Source organism: Moschus berezovskii, chromosome 16 (assembly GCF_049115385.1).
Source record: "Moschus berezovskii isolate FMDL1 chromosome 16, NW_MosBer_1.0, whole genome shotgun sequence".
NCBI classification, from domain to species: Eukaryota; Metazoa; Chordata; class Mammalia; order Artiodactyla; family Moschidae; genus Moschus; species Moschus berezovskii.
The window spans coordinates 5436922-5463248 of NC_142475.1; the positions used below are offsets into that span (position 1 = coordinate 5436922).

Below are 26327 nucleotides of genomic sequence, written 5' to 3' on the forward strand. Positions count from 1 at the left end.
TTAAGAGACAGGTAAGGCGGTCTGGCTAAACCCATCTCTTGAAGAGTTTTCAAAAGTTGTGATCCACACAGTTCAGAGGCTTTAGCATAGTCAATGAAGCAGAAGTAGATGTTTCTCTGGAATTCCCTTGCTTTTATGATCCAACTGATTTTGGCCATTTGATCTCTGATTCCTCTGCCTTTTCTAAATCCAAGTTGAACATCTGAAAGTTCTCGGTTCATATACTATTGAAGTCTAGCTTGAAGGATTTTGAGTATTACCTTGCTAGCATGTGAAATGAGTGCTGTTATGCAACAGTTTAAACATTCTTTGGCAGTGCCTTTGGGACTGGAATGAAAACTGACCTTTTCCAGTCCTGTGATCACTGCTGAGTTTTCCAATTTGCTGGCATATTGAGTGTAGCACTTTAATGGCATCATCTTTTAGGATTTGAAATAGCTCAGCTGAAATTCCATCACCTCCACTAGCTTTTTTGTAGTAATTCTTCCTAGGTCCCACTTGACTTCACACTCCAAGATGTTAAGCTCTAGGTGAGTAACCACACCATTGTGGTTATCCAGGTCATTAGTGTATATATCAGTGGACTTCCCTGGTGGCTCAGATGGTAAAGAATCTGACTGCAATGCAGGAAACCCAGGTTTGATCTGGTTATCTGTTGCCAACATTTGGTTGCAAATGACAAAGGAGTGTAGTTCCAATGATGGTTGGCTGGTATTTTTATTTACATTAATTAGTAGGACTAAAATGAAACAGTGAAGACATATGTAACATGACTGGCTTCTTTGCTGGAAAAAAGAAGTAGTCAATGGTTTTTGAATACTGAAAGACTATTTCTTCAAATTTTTGCAATTCACAACGTAACTGTTACCGGAAGGTGGACCCCTCTCAGAGCCCAGGAGTGGGCTTTTGTGTAACACTGGGAAATACACTGCCCAAGGAGATACACATACTGACAAAGCAAAAGACTTTTATTGGGAAGAGGCCTGAGCACATCAGGGTAAGGGAACCCAAGAGAGCTGCCCTGCTCCATGGCACACGGTCTTAGAAATACTCAGAAAGACTTAAAAATACTGGAGAATTTCTGACACTTTAACTGCAATTAAGAATTTGAGATAATCTATATGACAGTGAAATACAACATGTGTAAAATCATGTTCAGGACACTTGGCACAGTTTTTGAGCTAGGTATAAGGGAGAACCGGCATTCCTTTTGGGAGCAGGAAACAGCAATTACATCCCGGCTTAATTATGCTGTGCATTCTGAGCTGCCTCCCAACTTCTGAGAGCTGGTTCCTTATTTGTGATTTGGGTAATAGTACTATGGCTTCTGTGGGTTTGATCCCTGGGGTCACAAAAAGTCCAAGAGGACTTAGCCTCTAAACCAGCACCACCACATCAACACTACAGCTTCCCAGGTGGCGCAGTGGTAAGGAATCTGCCTGAGACACACGAGAGACTGTGTTGGCGCCCTGGGTGGGTAAGATCCCCTGGAGAGGTGGTGGTGGTTAAGTTGCTAAGTCGGGTCCAGTTCTTGTGACCCCATGGACTGTAGCCCACCAGGCTCCTCTCTCCATGGGTTTCTCAAGGCAGGAACCCTGAGTGGGTAGCCATTCCCTTCTCCAGGGGATCTTCCCCACCCAGGGATTGAACCCAGGTCTCCTGCATTGCAGGCAGATTCTTTACTGACTGAAGTGCCAGGGAAGCCCCAGGAGTAGGGCTACATCCCCTGGAGTGGGAAATGGCAACCCAGTCCAACATTCTTGCCTGGAAAATTCCCTGGACAGAAGAGCCTGGAGGGGCTACAGTAAAGAGCAGGACAGGACTGACCTCAGGAATAGGATCAGTCCAGATACTCCTCTGAGTAAATCCTGAGATCTGAAAGGGAAAAAGAGAATGAAGAGCACCTCCTAAAGACTCAGAGTTTGCAAAGACAGTGGCTTATTATTATAGAATCACAGCGCTGTGTACCTGCTCCCTGGACTGCCTTCTGGTCTCTGCCCCAGGACCGGGCCGAGAGGGAAGCAGATAGGAGACTTGGGGCAGGGTAAGCCATTACTGGGGCTTCCCTGGAGAGGGGGTGGGTGGTGCTCAGATGGTAAAGAATCAGCCAGCAATGCGGGAGACCTGGGTTCGAATCCTGGGTCAGGAAGATCCCCTGGAGGTGGGCATGGCAACTCACTCCAGTATTCTTGCCTGGAGAATCCCATGGACAGAGGAACCTGGCGGCCTACAGTCCAGGTCGCAAAGAGTCGGACACGACTTGAGCGGCTAAGCCCAAGGCATTACTAGAGTTTTGTTTTACAAACACCGCGCTGCCAGATGAGCTCCTGGGGGTTCTCCATCACCAGCTCACATTCGATCTATTCACAGAAGGTGTGTGGTGTGTGTGTGTGTGTTAAAGCCCTCTCTTCTTAGTAGCCCTCAACACAGTTACTGCGGCTGCTGCTGCTAAGTCGCTTCAGTCGTGTCCGACTCTGTGCGACCCCATAGACGGCGGCCCACCAGGCTCCCCAGTCCCTGGGAGGAATGTAATTTACAATTGAAAGCACAGAAGCTCGGATGGGGGAGGACTGTTTGCACAACATTCAGGTGTAGCAAGGTTGCAATAGCAGAGCAGGGCAGGGACCGGGCGTCTGACCCTCCGTCCCTCCCACGACCCCCCTCTCCCTGCAGGGCTTTGCCCGCGGGTTATCTGGCTGATCCACTGTGGATGGAAAAACAGGGCTGGGCCGGCTGTGTGGAAAGCCTTTGAAAGCGGAGGAAACCGGTCACCACAGCGTGACTATCAGCTGAGAGATCGCCGCCTGGCCACTCGGGAGAACCGCGTGCCCCTGCAGACCCGTGCGCCCCTCCGGCCCCGAGCGCCCCTGCAGACCCGCGCACCCTTCCAGACCCGCGCGCCCCTGCAGACCCGCGCACCCTTCCAGACCCGGGCGCCCCTCCGGCCCCGCGCGCCCCTCCGGCCCCGCGCGCCCCTGCAGACCTGCGCACCCTTCCAGACCCGCGCGCCCCTCCGGTCCCGCGCGCCCCTGCAGCCTTGGGCGGCCGCTCCCGCGATGCTCGAGCGCGCAGAGCTGAACTTCAACGCCGACCATGGCTACCTGGAGGGCCTGGTGCGCGGCTGCAAGGCCGGCCTCCTGACCCGGCAGGACTACGTCAACCTGGTCCAGTGTGAGACCCTGGAAGGTAAGCGCCGCTCTTCGAAAAGGGAAAAGGGGTTGACGCCGCCCGCTGGAAGGAAGCGCGGGCCGGGGGCTGTGTCCCCTGGCCTAGGGTCCAGGGCGGTGTCTTCAGCCCAAGATCCAGACTTCAGGGGTCCTGAATTTTGACTAGGGGGAGAAAAATTGCACCTCTGTTTTCCAAAGTCTCTAAGTGAAGTTTATCATTTCCTTTCGTTATGAATATAGGGAACAAATCACAGCTGGTTAGCACTTTGAATAGAAACCCAGTGTTTTCATATCTTCCTACTGTTCTTGCCGATGCCTTGAAATATCGTTTATGCTTTCACTGTTTCTAAGTATACTAGATATTGGACTTATCCTTGAGATTAACTGTCTTAATAAAGAAGCACGTTGTCACACATTTTACAATATCTTAGTAACTATATTTTGATATATTTTGTTTTCTTTGTAATTCTATATATTTTGATTCTACATATTTATAAATATTTGGAGAAGGGTGTCACCAAACTGACCAGGGATCTACAGCCTTAATCCCTCCCCCCCAAACCTTGGTATAGAGAATTTTATTCTATCTTCTTTCTCCGTGTCTATTAATATGAGGGCATGTGTATTTGAGATTTGTCTTCATTGGAGCTTAAGAAAAAAAAATCAAGAGACAGGCGTGTGGTGAGGCCACCCTGGATTCAAAAGCCGTGACTTTGACCTCTGCAGAGAGTCAGTAGGTGGCCTGAGGCTCAAAGGCTCTGAGCCTGAGTGGTAACGCTGCCTGCTCTGCTGAGTGGTTTGGAGAAATAAATAAGGCAATACATAAGAGAATGTGTGAACAGCTATGAAGCACTCTTGTTCTTTAGTCACTAAGTTGTGTCCCACTCTTTGCCACCCCATGGACTGCAGCACGCCAGGCTTCCCAGTTCTTCACCACTTCCCAGAGTTTGCTTGAACTCATGTCCATTGAGTCAGTGATACCATCCAACCGTCTGTCATCCCCTTCTCCCACCTTCAATCTTTCCCAGCATCAGGGTCTTTTTCTTCCAGTTAATCAGCTCTTTGCATCAGGTGGCTAAAGTATCAGAGCTTCAGCTTCAGCATCAGTCCTTCCAGTGAACATTCAAGGTTGATTTCCTGTAGGACCCTACAAAGCCAATTATCTTTTTTTTTTTTTAACCACTTTACTGAGATATGCTTGACATACAAAAGCTGTACATATTTAATGTATACAGCTTGATGAGTTCAGGGATGAGTATACACCTGGGAAATCACCAGTCTGTGCCGTAAGCCCAGCTGACGCCTCTGAAGGTTTTCTCCTGCCCTCTGTTGTGTGTGTGTGTGTGCTCATGTGTGTGTGAGAACTACGGCTCTACGCTCTGCAGCAGATCGCTAGGACTTATTTGTCTGTGTAACCAGCACTGCATACCCTTTGACCAGTACCTCCCGATTTCCCTTTCCTCTCTGGAAATTAAGCTACGATGTTTTCAAAGCCTTACCAAAGATTTCACATCTATAATATAGCATTTTTATTATTAAAAAAGGCTACATTTACCAACTTTGAAACATGCTCATAAAATCATTATAATGCCAATAATAGGGTGCTTTAAAATGTCTAGATCATTCTAGAAAAAGCAAGAAAGTAATAAACTGCCAGGAAGAGTATCAGAAAGCGAAAACAAGACAAAAAAACAAGGTGACTGTGGGCTTCTCAGGTAGGACTGAGGGTAAAGCCAAACAGAGTTAAGGCAGAACTGCCTAAGTTAAGGGAGCTCCTCTCTTCATTCACGATGGAAATGGCTGCTAACTGCTGCTAAGTCACTTCAGTCGTGTCCGACTCTGCGTGACCCCATAGATGGAAGCCCACCAGGCTCCCCCATCCCTGGGATACTCCAGGCAAGAACACTGGAGTGGGTTGCCATTTCCTTCTCCAATGTGTGAAAGTGAAAAGTGAAAGTTAAGTCGCTCAGTCATGTCTGACCCATGGCGACCCCACGGACTGCAGCCTACCAGGCTCCTCCATCCATGATAACTAATTCTGTTGGCTACAAATAATTGCAATTTAATTCCAAATCCTAGATCATTTCAGCATATTTAATTTGGAGTTTGGTGCCTGGAGAATGTTAATCACATATAGAAAATAAGCATAAATTGAGGTAGAAAAAATTAATGAGCACAAGGCAGAATGAATGCTTCAGAGAGAAGCCATTTGAATGAATTCAGTACTTTTCAGGCAGACTTTTAAATGAGTTGAGGAATGCACATTTAAACACAAACCATACATAAATGTCTTCATGATACAAAGCAAGGTTTAAGCCTGCTCACTAAAGAATTCAGAGAGAAACCACCCTCAGCTTCAATCTGGGGGAGAAGGAAAGTTGTGAGACTCTTAAAGGCCTGAAGAGTGAATTTCTTAGAAAAATACACACAGGTGCGAACATACGGAATTTTCCATATAATTTCAAGGAGTCATGGACCACCTGAAGTCATCCTGAGCCCTGAATGAGAAACCTTCCTATGTACACCACTGTATTATTTTCATTCTATCTCATGGTTTCTACCTTTCTTTTCTCCCTGTAATATTTCTTTTTCAGCCATTCATTTCACAACTGTGTTTGAATCTGTTTCCAGTCTTTTTGGAGACCCTTGGGAATACCAAATATGCCCTCAAACTACAGGTTATAATAACTGCTGAGAAAATCAATCTAAATAAAGATTTCCTGTCTTCAGTTGAGGACTCTGAGGCTTGGCGTGGCTGTGACCAGTCTAACCACCTCACCAGGGGTGAGGTGTGCACACATCTGCATCTATTATAATTTTTCCACTAAAATGTCTGCCTTCGGAGCATGAATGGAAGATCCATGAATAGGTCGATGTTGCTCTCAGCTCCATTTTATATAGAAAATAATAAGCTCTGCCTTGCCTGTTTATCTTATAGGATGTTGGGAAATAAGGCACTAGTGAAAAGCAACTTAGCTATTGCATCTGTGAATTTACTGAGAGAAACCCAGCCACCTTCCCAGCTGGTTTAAAACACGCTGGAAATCATGGACACTCCTTGGGACAGAAGTTAGGGACTTTAGGATTTCTGTTTACTTTTGCACATAATATACACCATACAAGTGATGGGTAACGAAGAGCCGGGAAAACGGTGTCGGGATAGTGCTGTGTGTTGAAGCAGGCACTGACGGTAAAGGAAAGCTAACTTGGCAAAGATTAAATTTGCCTTTAGTCTTTGAAATTTCTCTAGTCTTTAAAAGAAAAGTATCCTGACACCAGCGAATTGTTTTAGAACCATTGCCAGGATCACAGGAGGATTCAGGTCATTTTGGAAGAGAGAAATAGGAAAGTTGTCCACAAAAGCTTTGAAAAATCCTGGCATTTATGATTGTGCAAGTGAGTGTGGTCAGAAATATTCATCTTCTCCAAGGCCTGTCCCTGACTCACAGTCATCTGAACCAGGCACGAGGGCCCTCTGTTTTAGGCCCCTCCATGGCTCAGTCCCTCCCGGGAATACGAGAGGAAGCCAGTTCACATGGCCTGTATCACTGGTACTGAACATAGACAATTCCTAAAAAGTGACTTTTTTAAAAAGTTATTTACAATTAACTTGAACCAAAAGAATAATGTGAAAGGGGCACAAAATAGTCTTTAGAAAAATTCACACTGCTAAGTTTTTAATTAATTTTTGTTTTTTAGAGCAGCTATAGGTTCACAGCAAAATTTAGGAGAAAGTGCAGAGATTGTTTTATATAACCCCTGCTCCCCAGCATGCACAGCCTCCCCGTTATCAGCATCCTCCACTAGAGAGGTGCATTTTTTATAACCCGTGAACCTATGCTCGACACATCAGAATCACGCAGAGCCCAGAGTTTACACTGCACTCACTCCTGCATTCTGTGTTGTCGTTCGGTGGCTCAGTCGTGTCCAACTCTCTGCGACCCCGTGGACTGCAGCACGCCAGGCTTCCTGTCCATCACCGCCTCCCAGAGTTTGCTCAAAATCATGTCCGTTGAGTCGGTGATGCCGTCCAACCATCTCATCCTCTGTCATCCCCTTCTCTTCCTGCCTTTAATCTTTCCCAGCATCAGGGTCTTTTCCAATGAGTCAGTGATTCACATCAGGTGGCCAAAGTATTGGAGTTTCAGCCTCAGCATCAGTCCTTCCAATGAACACCCAGGACTGATTTCCTTTAGGATGGACTGGTTGGATCTCCTTGCAGTCCAAGGGACTCTCAAGAGTCTTCTCCAATACCACAGTTCAGAAGCATCAATTCTTCAGTGCTCAGCCTTCTTTATAGTCCAGCTCTCAGATCCATACATGACTATCGGAAAAACCATAGCCTTGACTAGATGGACCTTTGTTGGCCAAGTGCTGTCTCTGCTTTTTATATGCGGTCTAGGTTCATCATAGCTTTTTTCCCAAGGAGCAAGTGTCTTCTAATTTCAGGGCTGCAGTCACCCGCTGCAGAGATTTTGGAGCCCAGGAAAATAAAGTCTGTCACTGTTTCCACTGTTTTCCCATATATTTGCCATGAAGTGACTGGACAGACGCCATGATCTTAAGTTTTTTTGACTATTGAGTTTTAAGCCAGATTTTTCACTCTCCTCTTTCACATTCTATGGGAACGGACAAATGTACAACACGTATCCACCACTGTTACATTATACAGAGTATTTTCACTGCCCTGAAATTATTCTGTGCTCTGACTATTCTCCATATCCGTGACCCCCTGCGGGAACCACTGGTCATGTTCTGTTTCCCTAGTTTGGTCTTTTCCAGAATGTCACACAGTTGGGATCATTAAGTAAGTATGTAACCTTTCCAGACTGGTTTCTTTTACTTAATAACATACATTTGAGGCTCTTTCATGTCTTTTCATGGCAATACTGCTATTTTCATTAGATTTTTAAATTACAAACCAGATTGTTGTAAGTATTCTTTCCTTTTCAAAAAAAGACAAAGTGGTAAGATTAACACTTCAGAGCTCAAAAATTTAGTAAGCAATAGCCTTCCCTGGTGGCTCAGAGGTAAAGAATCCACCTGCAATGCTGGAGACGCAGGTTGGATCTCTGCGTGGTGAAGATCCCCTGAAGGAAATGGCCACCCACTCCAGTATTTCTTCCTGGAGAATTCCATGGACAGAGGAGCCTGGTGGGCTGCAGCCCATGGGGTTGCAGCTAAACAACAAACAACAACAAGCTTTCTCTAAAACACGTGTTGAAAGTGACCCCTGGCTTGCGGGTGTGGCGAGAGGTCTGGATACAGCCTTTACCTTGTCGTCTCTGCCGTCATTTTAGGGAAGTGAATGAGAGGCGCTGATTACGGCTTATGAACAATTATTAACGCTTCCTTTTCAAGGGACGTGACCTCCATTCCTTTCCAACTGTGCCTTCATGTGGGAATTAATGCGTGTACTCAACACTTTCTAGTTAGAACCAGAGAAGGAAAAATGAAAAAAATAATACCCTGCCCTAAAAGGACTCCCACTCTAAAGAATAAAAACATTGAAAGTAAGAACCCCTTGATGAGAGTGGTTGGGCCTCAAAATTCTAAATGCAAGTACACTTGGCCTGGGACTTCGTGTAGTGTTGTTGGGGATGGCAGGAAATGAAAAACAAATAAAATATGCACTGTAAGGGAGCTGGTTAAATAAATTATGGAACAGTCGTGTCATATCATGCCCTATAATTACAGAACATGAAAGAGAAGGCGCAAGAAACTGAGAGGATTCATGTGGAGCTAAAAATAGTAGTTTCTGGGGCTCGTAATGAGTGGCAGCGGTGTGGATACGTGGCTGACAAGTCGGAGACCTTATACCTACTATCTGTTAAAAGGTAGTCTAAGTTTTAAAAAACTCTTATAGAAGGAAGACTCTTATTTCAAAGGGCTTTCACCGATCTCCTTTACAAATTATTTGTACCTCTAATTATGTAAAAATGAAAGTGTTAGTCACTCAGGCGTGTCCAATTCTTTGGGACCCCACGGACTGGGGCCCACCAGGCTCCTCTGTCTGTGGGATTCTCCAGGCAAGGATACTGGAGTGGGTTGTCATGCCCTCCTCCAGGGGATCGTCCTGACCCAGGGATGGAACCCAGGTCTCCCGCATTGCAGGCAGATTCTTTACTATTTGAGCTACCCAGGAAGCCCTAATTATAGTATAGTATAGCCCTAAGTATAGTATCCTGCCTTGTATTAAAAATGCATATGCAGTATTGTCAGTGTTCAAAAATATTTTCATCAGGCAGGATAAACTTAACTCAGTTTAAAAGCTAGACAGCTTGGCCTATGAGGATTAAACCAGTGACCTTTGGCATTGTTAGCACCACACTCTAACCAATGGGGCTTCCTTGGTGGCTTAGACGGTAAAGAATCTACCTGCAATGCAGGAGAACTGGGTTTGATCCCTTGGTGGGAAAGATCCATGGAGGAGAGCATGACAACCCACCCCAGTATTCTTGCCTAGAGGATCCCATGGACAAAGGAGCCTGGCGGACTGCTGTGCATAGGGTCGCACATAGGGACACGACTGAAGCAGCCGAGCAGCAGCAGCTAACCAGCTGAGCTAAGTGGCCTGTTACCATCCCATCTCTACCTGGTAAGCGTTTCCTCGGAGCTCTTCTGCCTTTCTCCACAGTTATTCCTTCAGAAAAAATTCCTTTCTGCATCTTGCTTGCCTGGAAAATTCCCATTCCTCTTTAAAGACTCCTTTCAAAGTCACTTTCTCTATAAACCCTTTTCTACTCATTCCCAATAGGAATGAGTAGAATTCTATTGGGATAGAACTGACAAGTCTCAATTTTGTGCCTTATTGTGCCGTGTAATGTACCTAAATCTGTGATATTTGCATAAGTATGTCACCCTGGGGTAGGACGTTTGTCTCGTTTGTCTGTCTGGTCCCCTGAGTTATCACGGTTAAGGGCTTAATTCCTGAATGAGTAAATGAATCTCCGTTCCGTTCCGTCACTCAGTCGTATCCGACTCTTTGCGACCCCGTGGACTGTAGCCTACCAGGCTTCTCCGTCCATGGGATTCTCCAGGCAAGAATACTGGAGTGGGTTACCGTTTCCTTCTCCAGGGGATCTTCCAGACCCAGGGATCGAACCCGGGTCTCCCTCATTGGAGGCAGACGCTTTAACCTCTGAGCCACCAGGGAAGCCCAAATGAATCTATCCCCTCCTAAAATGTAAGCTTCTCAAGGGCAGAAACTATCACCGACTCTGTGGACATGAGTTTGAGTGAACTCCGGGAGTTGGTGATGGACAGGGAGGCCTGGCGTGCTGTGATTCATGGGGTCGTGGAGAGTCGGACACGACTGAGCGACTGAACTGACTGACTGATAGACGAGGTGGGAGAATCCTTTCACCGCGTTAGAGTGTGTCAGATCACCACGATGTATACTTTAAATGCCTTAGAATTTTATTTGTTGGTTATACCTCAATAAAACTGAACTTTAAAAAAAAGACTTTTTAAAGGATAGAAGCCACACCATATCCTTTTTTTTTCTCCTAGCTTCTCTAGCCTGAGGCTGTGTTTTGCACGTAGTAAGAATTTGAAAATACACAACAGGCCTGTCTGCCTGTTTAAGTCCTGACTGCTTTCTGGCCCTGGGATATTAAGCCAGCTGCTTAACTTTTAGTCACGGTGCTTTCCTTTCTGATAGATGGTATCTCCCTGGCTTCACTCCCAGTTTCTAAGGGAATCAGAAATTTCTGAAAATGTTTTGTAAACTGTAAATCATGAGAATTCCCAGGAAGTCATAAGAACACCGCCTGAACTGCCGTGTATATACAACAAGAATTAATTTACCCTCTTCTGCTAGACTTTCAAATTCCTGAAATAATCCTTCCCATTTCTTGGTTGTGGTTAATAGTGTTTGGTGTATGACTCTATGTTGTTGATTCTGCTTTCCTTCAAAGAGCTCTGGTTTGTTTTGGAAACAAGCATTCTATAAATAAATAAAAACTATTAAAATTTAAGAAGAGTTTATAGCTAGAGGACATATTCAAAATTAAACTGAATCTTGAAGGACAGTGGGTTGGGAAAATGCCAATGAAATGGGGAACTGGAGGTGAGGTCAGGGGAGTTGAGATGATAAGCCGTTCTAGGCTCTTGGGGAGAATTAATGGACTACCCACTCCAGTGTTCTTGCCTGGAGAATCCCATGGACGGAGAAGCCTGGTAGGCTACAGTCCACGGGGTCGCAAAGAGTCGGACACGACTGAGCGACTGAACGGAACGGAACGGAAGTAGAAAAACATAAAAGCATACGGGTGAGGGGTAAAGCAGTTACCTGCAATATTACAATAATGCAAGAGTTTATGCTGGGAAAATTTTCAAGGGCCACCGAAGGTCTAATTATGGAACTTCAGAATACTGAGTGAGGGGAGAGTCATGTCCGAATCTTCAGTCAAATACCTGTATGCATGGAAAGATGTACAAGTTATTTCTCTGAGTCTCAGCTTCTTCATCTAAGAAATGGGGGTTATTGTTAAGGCTTATATTGTGTGTTAAAATAATCTGTCAGTGGTAAAATACAGATAATTTGCAAGTCGCTTTTAACCTGCCCAAAATCCAGTAGCTCCATGCTACTTAGAGGATCGTTCTAAGATCCATACATTTCTGGGGAAAGATTAAAGTTTGAGGCATGGAGTACAGAAGGGAAATAAATCTGGGAGAATCTATTAAGAGATTGCCACAGTGATCTAGGTTTATGATATCGTCATTTGAAACTGGGGTATAAGGAGAGGAAATCTGGGAAGATATTCAGAAACAATGCAGGGGATTTGGAGTTAATAAATCTTCAAAGAGGACTTGAAGTTTTATCACTGTGTAGCAAAAATGGAGGAGGAAGCATCTGGCTTTAAAAATGCTGATAGATTTATTGAAATTTAAGTAACTGTAAGGTATATGGTAATATATTGTTTAAGAAGATTCTGATTTAGAGAATAAAAATCAAAGTCTTAGCCAATCGAATCAAATTATTTTGGAAGGAGATAGGTACAAGTAAGGGGGCAAAAAAGGTCTTCATCTACATTATCTTTTTCAAAGCCCCACAGTAACCCCAAAAGCATACATTCTTACCCGTTTTGAAGGTGAGAAAACTGAGGTCAGAAAGGTCAGGTAATTTCCGTAAGTTCAGCATCAAGCAGAGTGTGGGGAAGAGCTGGGGGGCTGCTCAAAGATAGCATCCTTCACAAGTGCGGGTGCTGCTGTGGCATAAACCCCCCGGAGTGTGAGCAGTCTGGGCATTCATTTGTAAGGAGTTCCAACAGGAAGTTGCACAGGAAAGAAAAATGAACTACCCAACAAAGCAGCAGAGAAAAAATAGCAACCAGAGAGTTTTCCTGCCTCACTAGTCAAGAGATCTCAGCTAACTCCCTAAACCCAATGACTGCAACCCACAGAAGAAGCATTTTTACATTATGACTCTTTGCACACGCATGCAGGCACAAACGCATATGTGCTATTATACTCTGTGTGACATGCTCAGATATTTGTTATAATCGCTGCATGTGTTCCCGTTGTGCTATTGTGTTTGGGACCTATAAAATGGATTTAGTTGGCAGTGATCTCATGGCTCCTCATTTGAATAAAAAAGAAAAAGTGCCACTTGTGACACGACTCTGGATAAAAAAAGAGTGTAATCTTCCAAACTGTGCTTTGTGGGTGGCTGCATTGTTTCCTAGTGGCTTGGGAAGTTCTGTACCAAACTCCTTCCAAAGAAATCATTCAAATTAATGTATTAAAGACTTTCAGTTCCTGCAGCTAGGAAGCTTATTTATTCCAAATGTATCTGACACAAAGCTCTATTTATCACATACGTATTAAGATAAGCATGGCTTCCCAGGTGGCTCAGCGAGAATCACCCTGCCCATGTAGGAGATGCAGGAGATACAAGTTCTACCCCTGGGCCGGCAAGATCCCCTGGAGCAGGAAATGGCAACCCCCTCCAGAATTCCTGCCTGGAAAAGCCCCATGGACAGAGGAGTCTGATGGACTGCAGTCTATGGGATCACAAAGAGTTGGACACAACTGAGCACGTAGGCACACATGTTTACATAAGCACTTGGGGAAAATGTGACCCCATTTTTAAAACTATGAAACTATCAGCATGATCATTATCATTGGAAGATAATGATATTAACTCAGAGCAGATATTTCAAGATAAGATTTTCTTCGGATCTGATTTCAAGGGTCCCTTGGATCACCTTGGGGTGGGGAGGCAGGGCTCCTTCTATCTTAACTATCCACCAATCACAGTTTCACAAGACTGCTTAAGCAGGGTCTGAAACACTTGAGACATTTAATTAAAGCATCTCACTGGCAGCTGAAAGAGAAACATATGTCATATGAGCCATATATCATGGTTTTGGAAGAAATACCATTTGTGTCACTCTTGTTGGCAAATATTTCTCGGTGCTGAGACTGCACACTGTCAGATTGTATAAAAATCTGAACTGTCAAAATAAAAGCCAAACAAGACATGGCAAAAGAGCATGCTTTATTTTTTCAGTTAAGCTAATTAAATAGGTAATTGAGCAAATAAATTCTGCGGTCAGTCAGATGAAGAGCATTTCTGATGCATGATCTACTCCAGGCCCTGAAGAATGCCTGTCTGCTGAGACTCAAGAACCAGTTGAGTGCAAATGCCCCCTCCCGCATCAGCTGCCAGGGCGATTAGCTCATCACCCGCAGGGGCTCCCTGTTATGCTCGGGATGAAGGATGCCACACCAAGTCTTCCTGGGTACAGCCCCTGCGTACTTCTCTGGCTTCATTTCGTACCCCTCCTTCTGTCCCACTCAGCTCCTCAACAGCGCTGAGCTGCTTTGAATTTCCTGCCCCTCCCCACCTGTGCGAGTTCATGGAATGCCTTCCTTGCACTCTTGCGTAGCGCTTGAAGGCTCATCTCTGGCTTAACCTTCTTCCAGAAACTCTCTTAGGCTTATTTTGCTTTCATCCCTCTGAGTCTTGCTTTCATTTTCTCAGTTCAGTTCAGTGGCTCAGTCGTGTCCGACTCTTTGCGACCCCATGGACTGCAGCATGCCAAACTTCCCTGTTCATCACCAACTCCCAGAGTTTACCCAAACTCATGTCCGTCAAGTCCTTTTCTGTGTTCCCATAAATCAAGGTTCTTATCTTTATCCCTGAACTCAGTTGGTTGCATCATCTGTTTTTTTGTGCCTATACCTCCACCAGATTATGAGTTTCCTTGAAGATGAGGAATATGTCTTGTCTCCTGTGGTAACAGCACATAATAGATACTCAATGAATGTTTGAATGAAAATTACAATAAGGTCTAAGATGCTCTACTGACTCCAGTCATGTGCTAGATGGTGACAAAGACATTTCTGATGTACAGCTATTTGAAACACTTATGCATTGGGTACCACACAAGGAACCAAAAGATAAAAGATATTACTAAGAAACTGGAACTGCCCCTTTGGAGTTAACATATTAAGACTTTGTAATATCCTGGGACAGGAGGTGTGCTAGAAGTTTTATCCAAGTACTTTGAAATTCAGATGAGTGAGGTTAAATAATTCCACCAGACAAAATTCAGTAACAAAATAATTGATAATCTGATTTAATTGATTGGTAATAAAATACAGATTTTTTTAAGGTATGTTACTGGCTTTGAATCAATTTCTCAACGTTATCTTAATGAAGTGAAGGGACCGGATGCCATGATCTTTGTTTTTTTTAATGTTAAAACCCAGTTAGACCCCCTGAGACTTAATTTCTTCATCTGTAGGATAAATAGTAATAAACTTTTCTTTGCCATTAAGCTGGGATGGAGGCTTAGTATCCTCAGACAGTTTTCCCAGCACTATTTCCAAATAGTGGCTCAGTTAGAACCAATTTGCAATCTCTGGACTAGGTGGTTTCTAATGTTCTTTTCAACTGTGCTCAATGATTCTATAGTTCTTATGTAATTAAAAGTTATTTTCGATTATCTGCATTAACATTGACTCTTTTATTGCTTTAGAGATTAACATTCAAGTCTAAATCATATGTAGACCTTATATTAAGGTCTAATAAGATAGTAATAATTAAATATGCATTTATCAGACTTCCCTGGTTGTAGAGTGGATAAGAATTCACCTGCCAATGCAGGAGACAGGATTTCCATCTCTGGTCTGGGAAGATTCCACATGCTGCAGAGCAGCTAAGCCCCTGAGTCACAGCTACTGAAGCCTGAATGCCCTGGGCCCTGCAAGTCACAACTCCTGAGCCCACGGGCTGTAGCTACTGAAGCCCACGCGCCAGAGCCTGTGCTCTGCAGCAGGAAAGGTCACTGCAACTAGAGAGTCCACAGGCAGAAACGAAGACCAGTGCAACCAAATAAATAACACACAGTCAATAAATATGCGTTTATCATAAAGTTACCACAAATTCAGTCAGTGTTGTAAAGCTTTTCCGTGCATGTTCCAAATTTAGCTTGATGTGGTGCTTTGTTTAATTTCAGATCTGAAAATTCATCTCCAGAGCACGGATTACGGCAACTTCTTGGCCAATCAGGCCACTCCTCTTACCATTTCCGTTATTGACACGGAGATGAGGAAAAAGCTCTGCAGAGAGTTTGAGTATTTCCGGAATCACTCCCTGGAGCCGCTAAGCACCTTTTTCACATACATGACGTAAGTGACAGCAGGGGCCCTGTGCCTCCCCAGGGTGACTGTGCAGACGCCCCCTAAGAGTTCCAGGTGGGGCTAGGCTGGCCTGAAGCTCAAGACCACTTCTATTGTTCATAAGTTTGAATGCATTCAAATCCAAGAACTAATAAGAGCGTGTCTTGTCAGTGTTAGTCACTCCGTCCCCAGACTCTCTGCGACCCCATGGACTGTAGCCCACCAGGCTCCTCCGCCCATGGGATTCTCCAGGCAAGAATACTGGAGTGGGTGGCCATTCCTTTCTCCAGGGGATCTTCCCGACCCAGGGATCGAACCTGGGTCTTCCCCGGGTATTGCTGGCAGATTCTTTACCGTCTGAGCGACCAAGGAAGAGCATAGAGCCACATTTTCACTGTTAGAAAATAGATTTCATTTATTTATTTTATTTACTTATAAACATGATTAGGTCATTCACTCTAAGCACTGATAAGCGCTGCCGATGCTTGAAACGTTCCAGCTGTTGGAACTGCAGGCAGGTACTAGCCACGTTTTCAGATCGCTTGACAAGGTGGGGCTGAGATATCACAGATCTTTCTTAAAGTCACACCTACCCCTTCAACAGAATAAGGCGCTCCCATCATAGTTCGACGTGTCTTATTTTTATCCCTCTCCATCACCAATGGTTCCAGTCTTTCTGTGTGAAGGCCCTTCTTTCTAAAAAGTGCTTGAATTTCTACACAATAGTAAACTGCATTTCTTAATCTAGTTAATAAACTATATCCAGTGCTCAAAACTTTGCGCCCCTTTAGTTGTCTTAGCTGATAAGCTGGGAATGAACACACACAAAGGATGAGCTATCATGTACATATAATTTGGATTAATGTACAGCTATGATTACTACATCCAGGCCATAGACTGTTTGAGAAAGGCATATAGTACAAATATCCCTCTATGCCACCTATCCCCTTCCTCCCCACACAGTTCTCCCTAAAAGTAAGCACTACTCTGTTTCTTATTACTTTTCTAAAAAAAATTGCATTGTGTGTGTATATTGATATACTCAATCCCCCTACTCCCACATTTCAATTCATGCAGATGACATCAGTTTTTCGCACTTAATATTTGTTAGAAATATCCTCATCCATGTCATGCGTTTTTAATAACTGTGCACAAGTCCACGTTCGGTATACATTCTAACTCAATATATCAAGCATTATGATGAGTTTGAGTAGACTCTGGGAGTTGGTGACGGACAGGGAGGCCCGGCATGCTGTAGTCCATGGGGTCGCAGAGAGTTGGACATGACTGAACGACTGAACTGAACTGATTAACAAATAACTAACTTTTTTTTTCTATTACAAAAAGTTTTGCAACTAGCTCTAACTCATTATAATGTAGATCTTGAATTTATTTCTAAGCTAAATTTCTAGCAGTGCAAGGAGTAAGTCAAAGGAATGTCCCTTTGTTTATTTTAGAAAATTCGCTAAGTTGAATGCAACAGAAATAGCACCAATTTGTACCCCCAAAATAGTGCATGAGAAGGCCTGTGCCCCTATACTATTACCAACATCAGATATTATCTTTTTAATTTTTACCCTAACAACAGGTTAAAAACTCTTTGCTTTAATTTATATTTCTTTATGGGCTTTCCTGGTAGCTCAGCTCTTAAAAAAATCTGCGTATAATGCAGGAGATCCCGGTTCTATTCCTGGGTCAGGAAGATCCCCTGGAGAAGGGATAGGCTACCCACTCCAGTATTCTTGGGCTTCCCTGGTGGCTCAGGCGCTAAAGACTCCACCTGCAATGTGGGAGACCTGGGTTCGATCCCTGGGTTAGGAAGATCCACTGGAGAGGGAAATGAAAGGAACAGCTACCTACCTGCTCCAGTGTTCTTGCCTGGAGAATTCTTTGGACAGAGGAGCCTGGCAGGTTACAGTCCATGGCGTGGCAAAGAGTCGGACACGACTGACTTTCACTTTTCATGTTTCTTTATTAGCAGAGAGGAGCATCTTTTCACACTTACTAGGCATGTGTGTTTGCTCCCTGACCAAATTCCTTGTCTGTTTTTCCTACTAGAGTATGCAGCATTGTTTGTTGATATATAAAGACTCTTTATAAATTAAGAAAGTTAGCCCTTGGTCCATTTGATATAACTGAGCTTTTATTTAAGTTCTTTTTGCTGCAGGAATATTGACATTTTGTATTTAGTTATCATCAGTCTTTTTACTGTACTGTCTTTTGATTACTGTGTCCTGCTTAGAAAAGCCTTCACTCCAAGGCGTCAGCAAACCCACCTGTATTTTCTTCCACTCTTGTTGCTGTTCTTCACATTTAAAATTGTGATTCATGTAAAATGTGTTTTGGTGTGAAGGAGAATAGGGATCCGGCTCGGATTGTCTTTCCCAAATAACGATCCAGTAGGTAGTTAGAAGGAATGATCATAGTTCGAGGCAGGAAGTAATCACTGATGTACCTGAGACATGTTGTGAGCACCTGTGTTCCTTGTTTGTGCAATGCAGCCTCCTAACCACGCTGTAGTCTGGGATTTTTATTTGTAGACAAGATATAGATGCTGACGTTTTAAAAGAATCCTCCAATAAACAACTAGTGAGAATGGAGATCAGATATGCACCTGGGTCTGACTCAGTCAAAAGCCCAAGCATTTTCTTTGAGAAAGATTCTGGAAAGGTTTCCCAGAAGGGCCGACATTGTTGCCAAGGCTGGAGATGGATTAGAAACTGGAGATTCCGGAGAAGGCTGAGGTTGAAGCGTGCGGATGGGAAGGACGCTGAGTAATAACCGGTCGGTTTTGGCTGGAGCAGGCTGTGCAGAAAGAGGAGCAGAATGGGGAAGGGAGGCTAGGGAAGAAAATTCCAGTCCGATTATGGAGTCTTCAGAGAAAAGTCTTACTCGGTTCTGGTCATCACAGTTTTAAGGACGAGGAAATGAAAACTTAAGAGCAGGAACTTGCCCAAACCACTAAAAAGTGACTTGAAATAATGTTAGCAGTAGGCTTTGCAGAATTATTTTGCTCAGACTTTAGATGAGTGAGGAAAAGCAGACCTAAGATGAAGACAGAGGGCACGTCCGATTTTAACTGAATCTGAAAGCGGCCAGGTTTTGTACTTTTTAGGTTGAGAGACGATCTCACATGACGGAAATTTTCCCCACGTATGTTAAGAAATGCTCTAAGAGTGACTCTGAGTCATTTGGCCAGTGGTTCCTCTTTTGTGATGATTCTGTGATTGATTGTTTTCTAACTATGGAATCGTAAACCTGGAAAGAACCTTAGATTAATTCAGCAAGCCTTCTTATTTCACAACAAACTATCATATCGATCTAGTTAAAATATACTGCTTCTAAAAATAATTACTTAAAATTCCAAATATTTCTAGTCATTAGTGATATTTGAAAACTTTGTATAAGCATGTAGAGATGGTCACAGATGCCTGGGTGGAATGTTAATGCAAAAATGGACGCGGAAGCCTAGTTTTGGCAGTGTTAGTATCGTTAGTAATGGACGTGTTTTAATTCATCGTCTTCCTCTCTCTCTTTCTCTCTCTTGGCAGTGAACTCTGAACTAGTTCTTTTAAGGATCTCTGTCTGGACTCATTAGTAAATAATGAACACTGAATATTTATTGAATCAATATATAATCCTGTATCCAGCAGCATCCTACACCTGCATATAGAAACATACTTTCAGACAATTCAGGATTTTATATCTTATATTTAATTCATATATGGTACTTGAGGATTGGTTATTTACTGAATGGTATGTTAGGGCTAAAAATCAGATGTCATTCCTATAGAATGACAACCCACTCCAGTATTCTTGTGACCAGGGTAGTGTTTACAGTAATATTAAAAACTGTGTTTCATTAAGGCTTGCATTCCCCAGTTAGCCACGGTCTCCAATGCTCCCTTCTGTCTTATGATCTGCAGGTATTTAAGTGACTTATCAGACCCCAGATGTTTAGGTTTCTTATCAGGCATCAGACCTAGATGTTTTGCCTACATCTTTGCACCAGAAGCATGCAAAGAAGTGTTTATATCTCCAGTTTTCAAATTAGAGACGCGGAGGCTTAATGAATCAATGTATATTTCAAAGTCAGAGCATCATTACGAGATTTGGAGAGCATTTGGTGTGGGTCCATCATTCTAGAAAGCTGATGGTCTTGCACTCACTCCATAGTTTGTCAAAAGGCAAGAAAATCAGAAGTATCTGCGGACCTTTAGAATAGAAGTATATTTCTGATCCCTATCCCAGGAGATTCTGACCTAGTTGACCTGGGAGTGGGGCTCACCTGTATTTTGGAAGGCACCCGGGTTATTCAGATAGGCACCCTTAATTGAAAATGTCCCATTATGGTGCCCCAACCTTATGACTTGGAAGTCACTTTCACAATTATTCTCATGAGTCTTTAGCCACAGTTAATTACAATGAATAGCGTTATCTCCTTGTCAGAGACCAAAGGAATCACACCGAAGCCTAGGTCTTCTGAATCTCAGTCCATGGTTTGTCCCACCATTCATGTGACCTGCCAGCATCCACCAGTGCCTGGAGTTCAGTTCAGTTCAGTCGCTCAGTTGTGTCTGACTCTTTGTGACCCCATGGACTGCAGCATGCCAGGCCTCCCTGTCCATCACCAACTCCCAGAGTCCACCCAAACCCATGTCCATAGAGTCAGTGATGCCATCCAACCATCTCATCCTCTGTCGTCCCCTTCTCCTCCTGCCTTCAATCTTTCCCAGCATCAGAGTCTTTTCCAGTGTGTCAGCTCTTCGCATCAGGTGGCCAAAGTATTGGCGTTTCAGCTTCAACATCAGTCCTTCCAGTGAACACCCAGGACTGATCTCCTTTAGTGCCTGGAGATATGTTACCAAAAGGTGTGTGTGCGCAGGACAAGTGTCCTGTTCAGTCACTCAGTCGTGTCCGACTCTCCGCGACCCCATGAATCACAGCACGCCAGGCCTCCCTGTCCATCACCAACTCCCGGAGTTCACTAAAACTCATGTCCAGAGTCAGTGATGCCATCCAGCCATCTCATTCTCTGTCGTCCCCTTCTCCTCCCGCTCCCAACCTTTCCCAGCATCAGAGTCTTTTCCAGTGAGTCAACTCATCGCATGAGGTGGCCAAAGTATTGCAGTTTCAGCTTTAGCATCAGTCTTTCCAAAGTTGTTCTTAAACTGTTTTTCTTACTTCTCTTTTAGAACATATTGCAAAGTCAAGGGTCTGTCTAGCACCTGTGAACTCCCATCAAGTAGGCTAACTTCCTGCTCTACTAGGAAATTCCCAGGGTATCATTATGAAAATGATTAAGCCAACCCTAATAGAAACGGTCTATATTTAAATTGGTATGATAAATACAATATGAATGTACAAGAACTGTACATTTGTATGATATAATTACCGTACATGTGAAACTTGTTTTGAAAATCTGGAATGGATATTTTTAAGTGCTTATTGCAGGAAGATCTGGAGGTTTTGTGTACTATAATTATACACAGTGCTGTGAAACAAAGGAGTGAATCCTATAGCATTTTAATGAAGAGACTACGTAATATAGGCTTGGATTCTTTTGTTTTTCTTCCCTCTTACTCAACACTTTCCAGCAGAATTTCAACTTCTATCTTTTGATGTTAGCTCTATGATTAAAATATTTTAATATTCAAAATACTAATTTAATTTTTTAAGCTTTACGTTTTATTAATATTTTAAAATAAATTTTTTCAACGTAGTATAACCAAGGAAATATAATCTTCAATACTTCACAGTAACATCAACCAAGAATCATAGGTTAAGATCCACACAGTGAAGAAATCTTTAGAGATTCATTTATAAAAGCTAATCAAAAGTTCTTGACTATCTCAGTGACACTTTATAACCCTTTACAGGTTTTGCATTGTGTTGTACTTTAGGGGGCTGTACAGTTTGGTTCGCCCTAAAAAGTTTCTCAGAATCAGGTCTTTTGGTGCTAAAATGAAGAAGTGAAAGTTGCTCAGTCATGTCTGACTCTTTGCGACCCCATGGACCATACAGTCCATGGAATACTCCAGGCAAGAATACTGGAGTAGGTAGCCTATCCCTTCTCCAGGAGATCTGCCCAACCCAGAAATTGAACTGGGGTCTCCTGCATTGCAGAAAGATTCTTTACCAGAGTCCTCCATAAACTGGATCATAAACTTGGTCACCCCATCACTTGTTAGTCGAAACATAAATAACATAATTCTGAGTCAGTGAGAACTCACATTCTAATGGAGCAGGTAGATGTGTCCACAAAGGGTGAAAAGATGACAGAATTACGTGACAGCTGTAATAGAGACTTGAATGTTCAACTGGAGGAAGCTGGAGGGTGAAATGACTAATCCTGATTTTTAAAGATTTTGCAGAGAAGGTAGAATTTGAACCAGTATTTCAAGTGGGCATCAGATTGAAAGACTACATTGCAGAAGTGAGACATGGGAAGATTGTATACCTGGAGGTGACGAGTCATCTCAGGCATGGCTGGAGCCCAGGCAAGAGCAGGAGCGTGATTGGGGAACGAGACAAGAGGCTGGCCTGATGCAGGACTTCACCTGTCTCCATCAGCAACAGCCAGTCGAGGGAAGCTTTTCAGGAAGGGTGCTACCACTCCATGCTTCAAACACCCACGTGCTTTTTGTTAGTAAGTAATAGAGACCCTAAGATGTGACATTGTGTGTGTGTGGTGTTAGTTGCTTAGTCGTCTCCAACTCTTTGCAACCCCACAGGCTGCAGCCCACCAGGCCCTCCCGTCCATGGGATTCTCCAGGCAAGAACATTGGAGTGGGTTGCCATTTCCCTCTGCGAAAGGAACTGTAGAAAGAAAGAAAGTGAAGTCGCTCAGTCATGTCTGACTCTTAGCGATCCCAAGGATTATAGCCCACCAGGCTTTTCCATCCATGGAATTTTCCAGGCAAGAGTACTGGAGTGGGTTGCCATTTCCTTCTCCGATGTGACATTGGGTTTTCCAAATAGCATTTCAAAGATTCTACTTTTTCTTGTTTGTTTTTACTTTTCAGTTCTCATTGTCTTGAAAAGTGAGGGGGAATGATCTGCTACATATTTTAGGAAGATGATTCTGCTGGTATTGTGAAAGGTGCATTGAAGAAATGATACGTGAAACAGAGAAACTATAGAGGGAGCTATTTTAAACGTTTACACTGAAAATATCGGTAGTAGAGATAGGAAGGAGAAGACAGTGTTAGATGCATTTGATAGGTAGACCTGACCGAATTTAGCATCTTGACTCATTATGCAGTGAGTGAGAGAAAGCAATCAATGATTCCTGGAATCCTAAGCGAAGGGAGAGAAGCGTTTGCAAATAAGATAAAAGAGTTTTGTTTTGTTTCTAATCAAAAAGAATAAGAAGCCTATTTAAGTTACATTAAATTCATAAATTATCCTTAGCCTCACCATGATTTGACATGTTTTTATACTCATACATTTTAAAAGAATTAAGATCACTCTGTGAAATAATTTAATCTTTAATATCTATTACCAGAATTTTTTCATGTCAAAAGTTTTCTTCTAGTATTTTTAAATGATTGTATAGGCTTCCATCTGGTCATGAACATTCTCGATGTGTTTTATTTCTTCCTGACCTCCAAGTCTGCAAAGTATTTAATTTGTTAAAGTCTGATTTCAAGAATCAAATTCCCGAGAGTCTTTTCAGCGCTGAGGACTGGCGCTGAGGAGGCAGCGGTGGCTCCCGGGGCATTTGAGCGGGCTCAGGTGAGCCCACGGGCCAACGCGGATCCGGGCTGACCGTTGGGACCGCCCCGGACTCCCTGCGGGCCTTCCTAGCTGCCATGGAGGACGGTGTCTATGAACCCCTGGACATGACTCCAGAGGAGCGGATGGAGCTGTTTTTAAATAAAAAAAAAAAAGAGAATCAAATTCCCAGTAAAAAATATCAGGTTGAATAATATCCAGTTGACAACACTGTGTATTTGTGATTTTGACTTTTTGGCCAGAAAAGGTCTTCTGAAACCTTACAGATTGCACCATCTTAAAGGTTTTATATCCAGAGATTCTATGTGAATGTTCAATGGGAAGCAAAAATGTCCCTAGTCCAGCTGCTGATGAGACCTTCTTTCTGTGAAATTCTCCAAGTGCTGGAATTGAAAACACTGGTGCTCTTCCACAAAATTTACACTTGGTCTTTCTGTAGCTGAATGATACTTAATCAGCGTGAGTGACTGACTAAAAGTCACTCTGTGGAGTCCAACTCTTTGAGAGTCCTCCAGACCAGAATCCTGGAGTGGTGAGCCTTTCCCTTTTCCAGGGGACCTTCCCAACCCAGGGACCAAACCCAGGCCTCCTGCATTGCAGGCAGATTCTTTACCAGCTGTGTCACAGTGGAAGCCTAATTAATCAGCATGACCTTTATTAAGTGACTGCTATGAGTGAAGGCCTATGCTAGGTTCTGAGACTGGAGATGAATTGAATACCGACTTGCTTCTCTAAGCAAGTGGAAGAGTTACTTAAGGCTCAGATTCCAAGACCATGCCTCTAAAAATCAGGTTCTAGTAAGCTCTGGACTGCAATTTAGGAATCTACACTTTCAGAAGGCCCTCTGGTGACCCTGATGTACATGAGAAATTCTTACAGCAAGTAGACAGGCTCTGAGTCTACAATACACCAGCTGTGGGGCCCTGAAAAAATTCCTTAGTCAGTCAAAGTCTTTTCCTCATCCAAAATAATAATTATTTATATACAATAGAGTTGCAAGTTTAACTGAGAACACATATATCATATAGAGTCTAAGTGTTAATTGAAAGTTATGTGTTTCATGAGGCCCGGTGAAATGAAAATATATGGCCCTTGTTAAAAAACAGTAATTCCAAGAGACCAGCAGCAGAGAATTAAACCAAGCATGGTGATGGTTTAGTAACTAAGTTGTGCCCAGCTCTTGCGACCCCATGGACTGTAGCCTGCCAGGCTCCTCTGTCCATGGGATTCTCCAGGCAAGAGTGCTAGAGTGGGTTGCTGTGGCCTCCTCCAGGGGATCTCCCCAACCCAAGGATGGAACCCGTGTCTCTTGCGTCTCCTGCATTGACAGGTGGATTTTTTACCACTAGCACCATCGGGGAAGCTCACTGAAAAGTATACACGTATATAATATATAAATAAATCCACACACACAGTGTATCTACATACTTTTGCTTAATACAGTTAACTTTACACATTAGGGTCTTATCACCAGTGAAAGTGAGAAAAGGTTGCATAAAGGAGGTAATGCTGAGACTGAGGTTGGAAGGATGGGACCCTGTTTGTATGTGGCCAGGAGGGAAGAATCTAGCGGAGAGAGCAGAAACATAACCTTAACCAGTAGTGCTGCTGGATTGCCCATGCCACTTAACTGATGACAGCAAAAGTAGCGTCTGAGGACTAAGGATGCTAAGGTCATGGGCGTAAAACACCTTAGGATGCTACAACCCTTCTCCCCAGAGTGAGAAATCAAGGTAGATGCATTGTTTCCTTTGTTTCATCAACATTCTGGCTGGGCGGCAGTCAACCACCAGGGGGCGCGATTGATCCCCATAACCCTTTTTCCAAATCTCTGCTCCGTCCCCAGCAATTGTTTAATAAGACTTCAAGCAGGTTTTAGAAAGGCAGAGGCACCAGAGATCAAATTGCCAACATCCGTTGGATCATGGAGAAAGGGAGAGAGTTCCAGAAAACCACCTATTTCTGCTTCATTGACTATGCCAAAGCCTTTGACTGTGTGCTGCTGCTGCTGCTAAGTCACTTCAGTCGTGTCCTACTCTGTGTGACCCCATAGACGGAAGCCCACCAGGCTCCCCCGTCCCTGGGATTCTCCAGGCAAGAACAGTGGAGTGGGGTGCCATTTTCTTCTCCAATGTGTGAAAGTGAAAACTGAAAGTGAAGTCGCTCAGTCGTGTCCGACCCTTAGCGACCCCACGGACTGCATGCAGCCTACCAGGCTCCTCCATCCATGGGATTTTCTAGGCAACAGTACTGGAGTGGCTTGCCATTGCCTTCTCCGTTTGACTGTGTAGATCACAATAAACTGTGGGAAATTCTGAAAGAGATGGGAATACCAGACCACCTGACCTGCCTCTTGAGAAACCTGTATGCAGGTCAGGAAGCAACAGTCAGAACTGTACATGGAACAACAGACTGGTTCCAAATAGGAAAAGGAGTACGTCAAGGCTGTATGTTGTCACCCTGCTTATTTAACTTATATGCAGAGTACATCATGAGGAACGCTGGGCTGGAAGAAGCACAAGCTGGAATCAAGATTGCTGGGAGAAATATCAACAACCTCAGATATGCAGATGACACCACTCTTATGGCAGAAAGTGAAGAGGAACTCAAAAGCCTCTTGATGAAAGTGAAAGAGGAGAGTGAAAAGGTCGACCTGAAGCTCAACATTCAGAAAACAAAGATCATGGCATCTGGTCCCATCACTTCATGGAAAATAGATGGAAAAACAGTGGAAACAGTGTCAGACTTTAGTTTTGGGGCTCCAAAATCACTGCGGATGCTGATTGCAGC

General features: G+C 43.7%; 1 protein-coding gene across 1 annotated transcript in view; it reads left to right on the plus strand.

The window, feature by feature from the left end:
• Nucleotides 1–3056: 3056 nt before the first annotated feature.
• ATP6V0D2 (ATPase H+ transporting V0 subunit d2) overlaps nt 3057–26327 on the plus strand; it is a 52751-nt gene continuing 29480 nt past the window's right edge. The window contains exons 1-2 of the mRNA XM_055432057.2: nt 3057–3186; nt 15638–15809. Coding sequence (XP_055288032.2) covers nt 3057–3186; nt 15638–15809 — 302 coding nt within the window. The remainder of the gene's footprint in view (nt 3187–15637; nt 15810–26327) is intronic.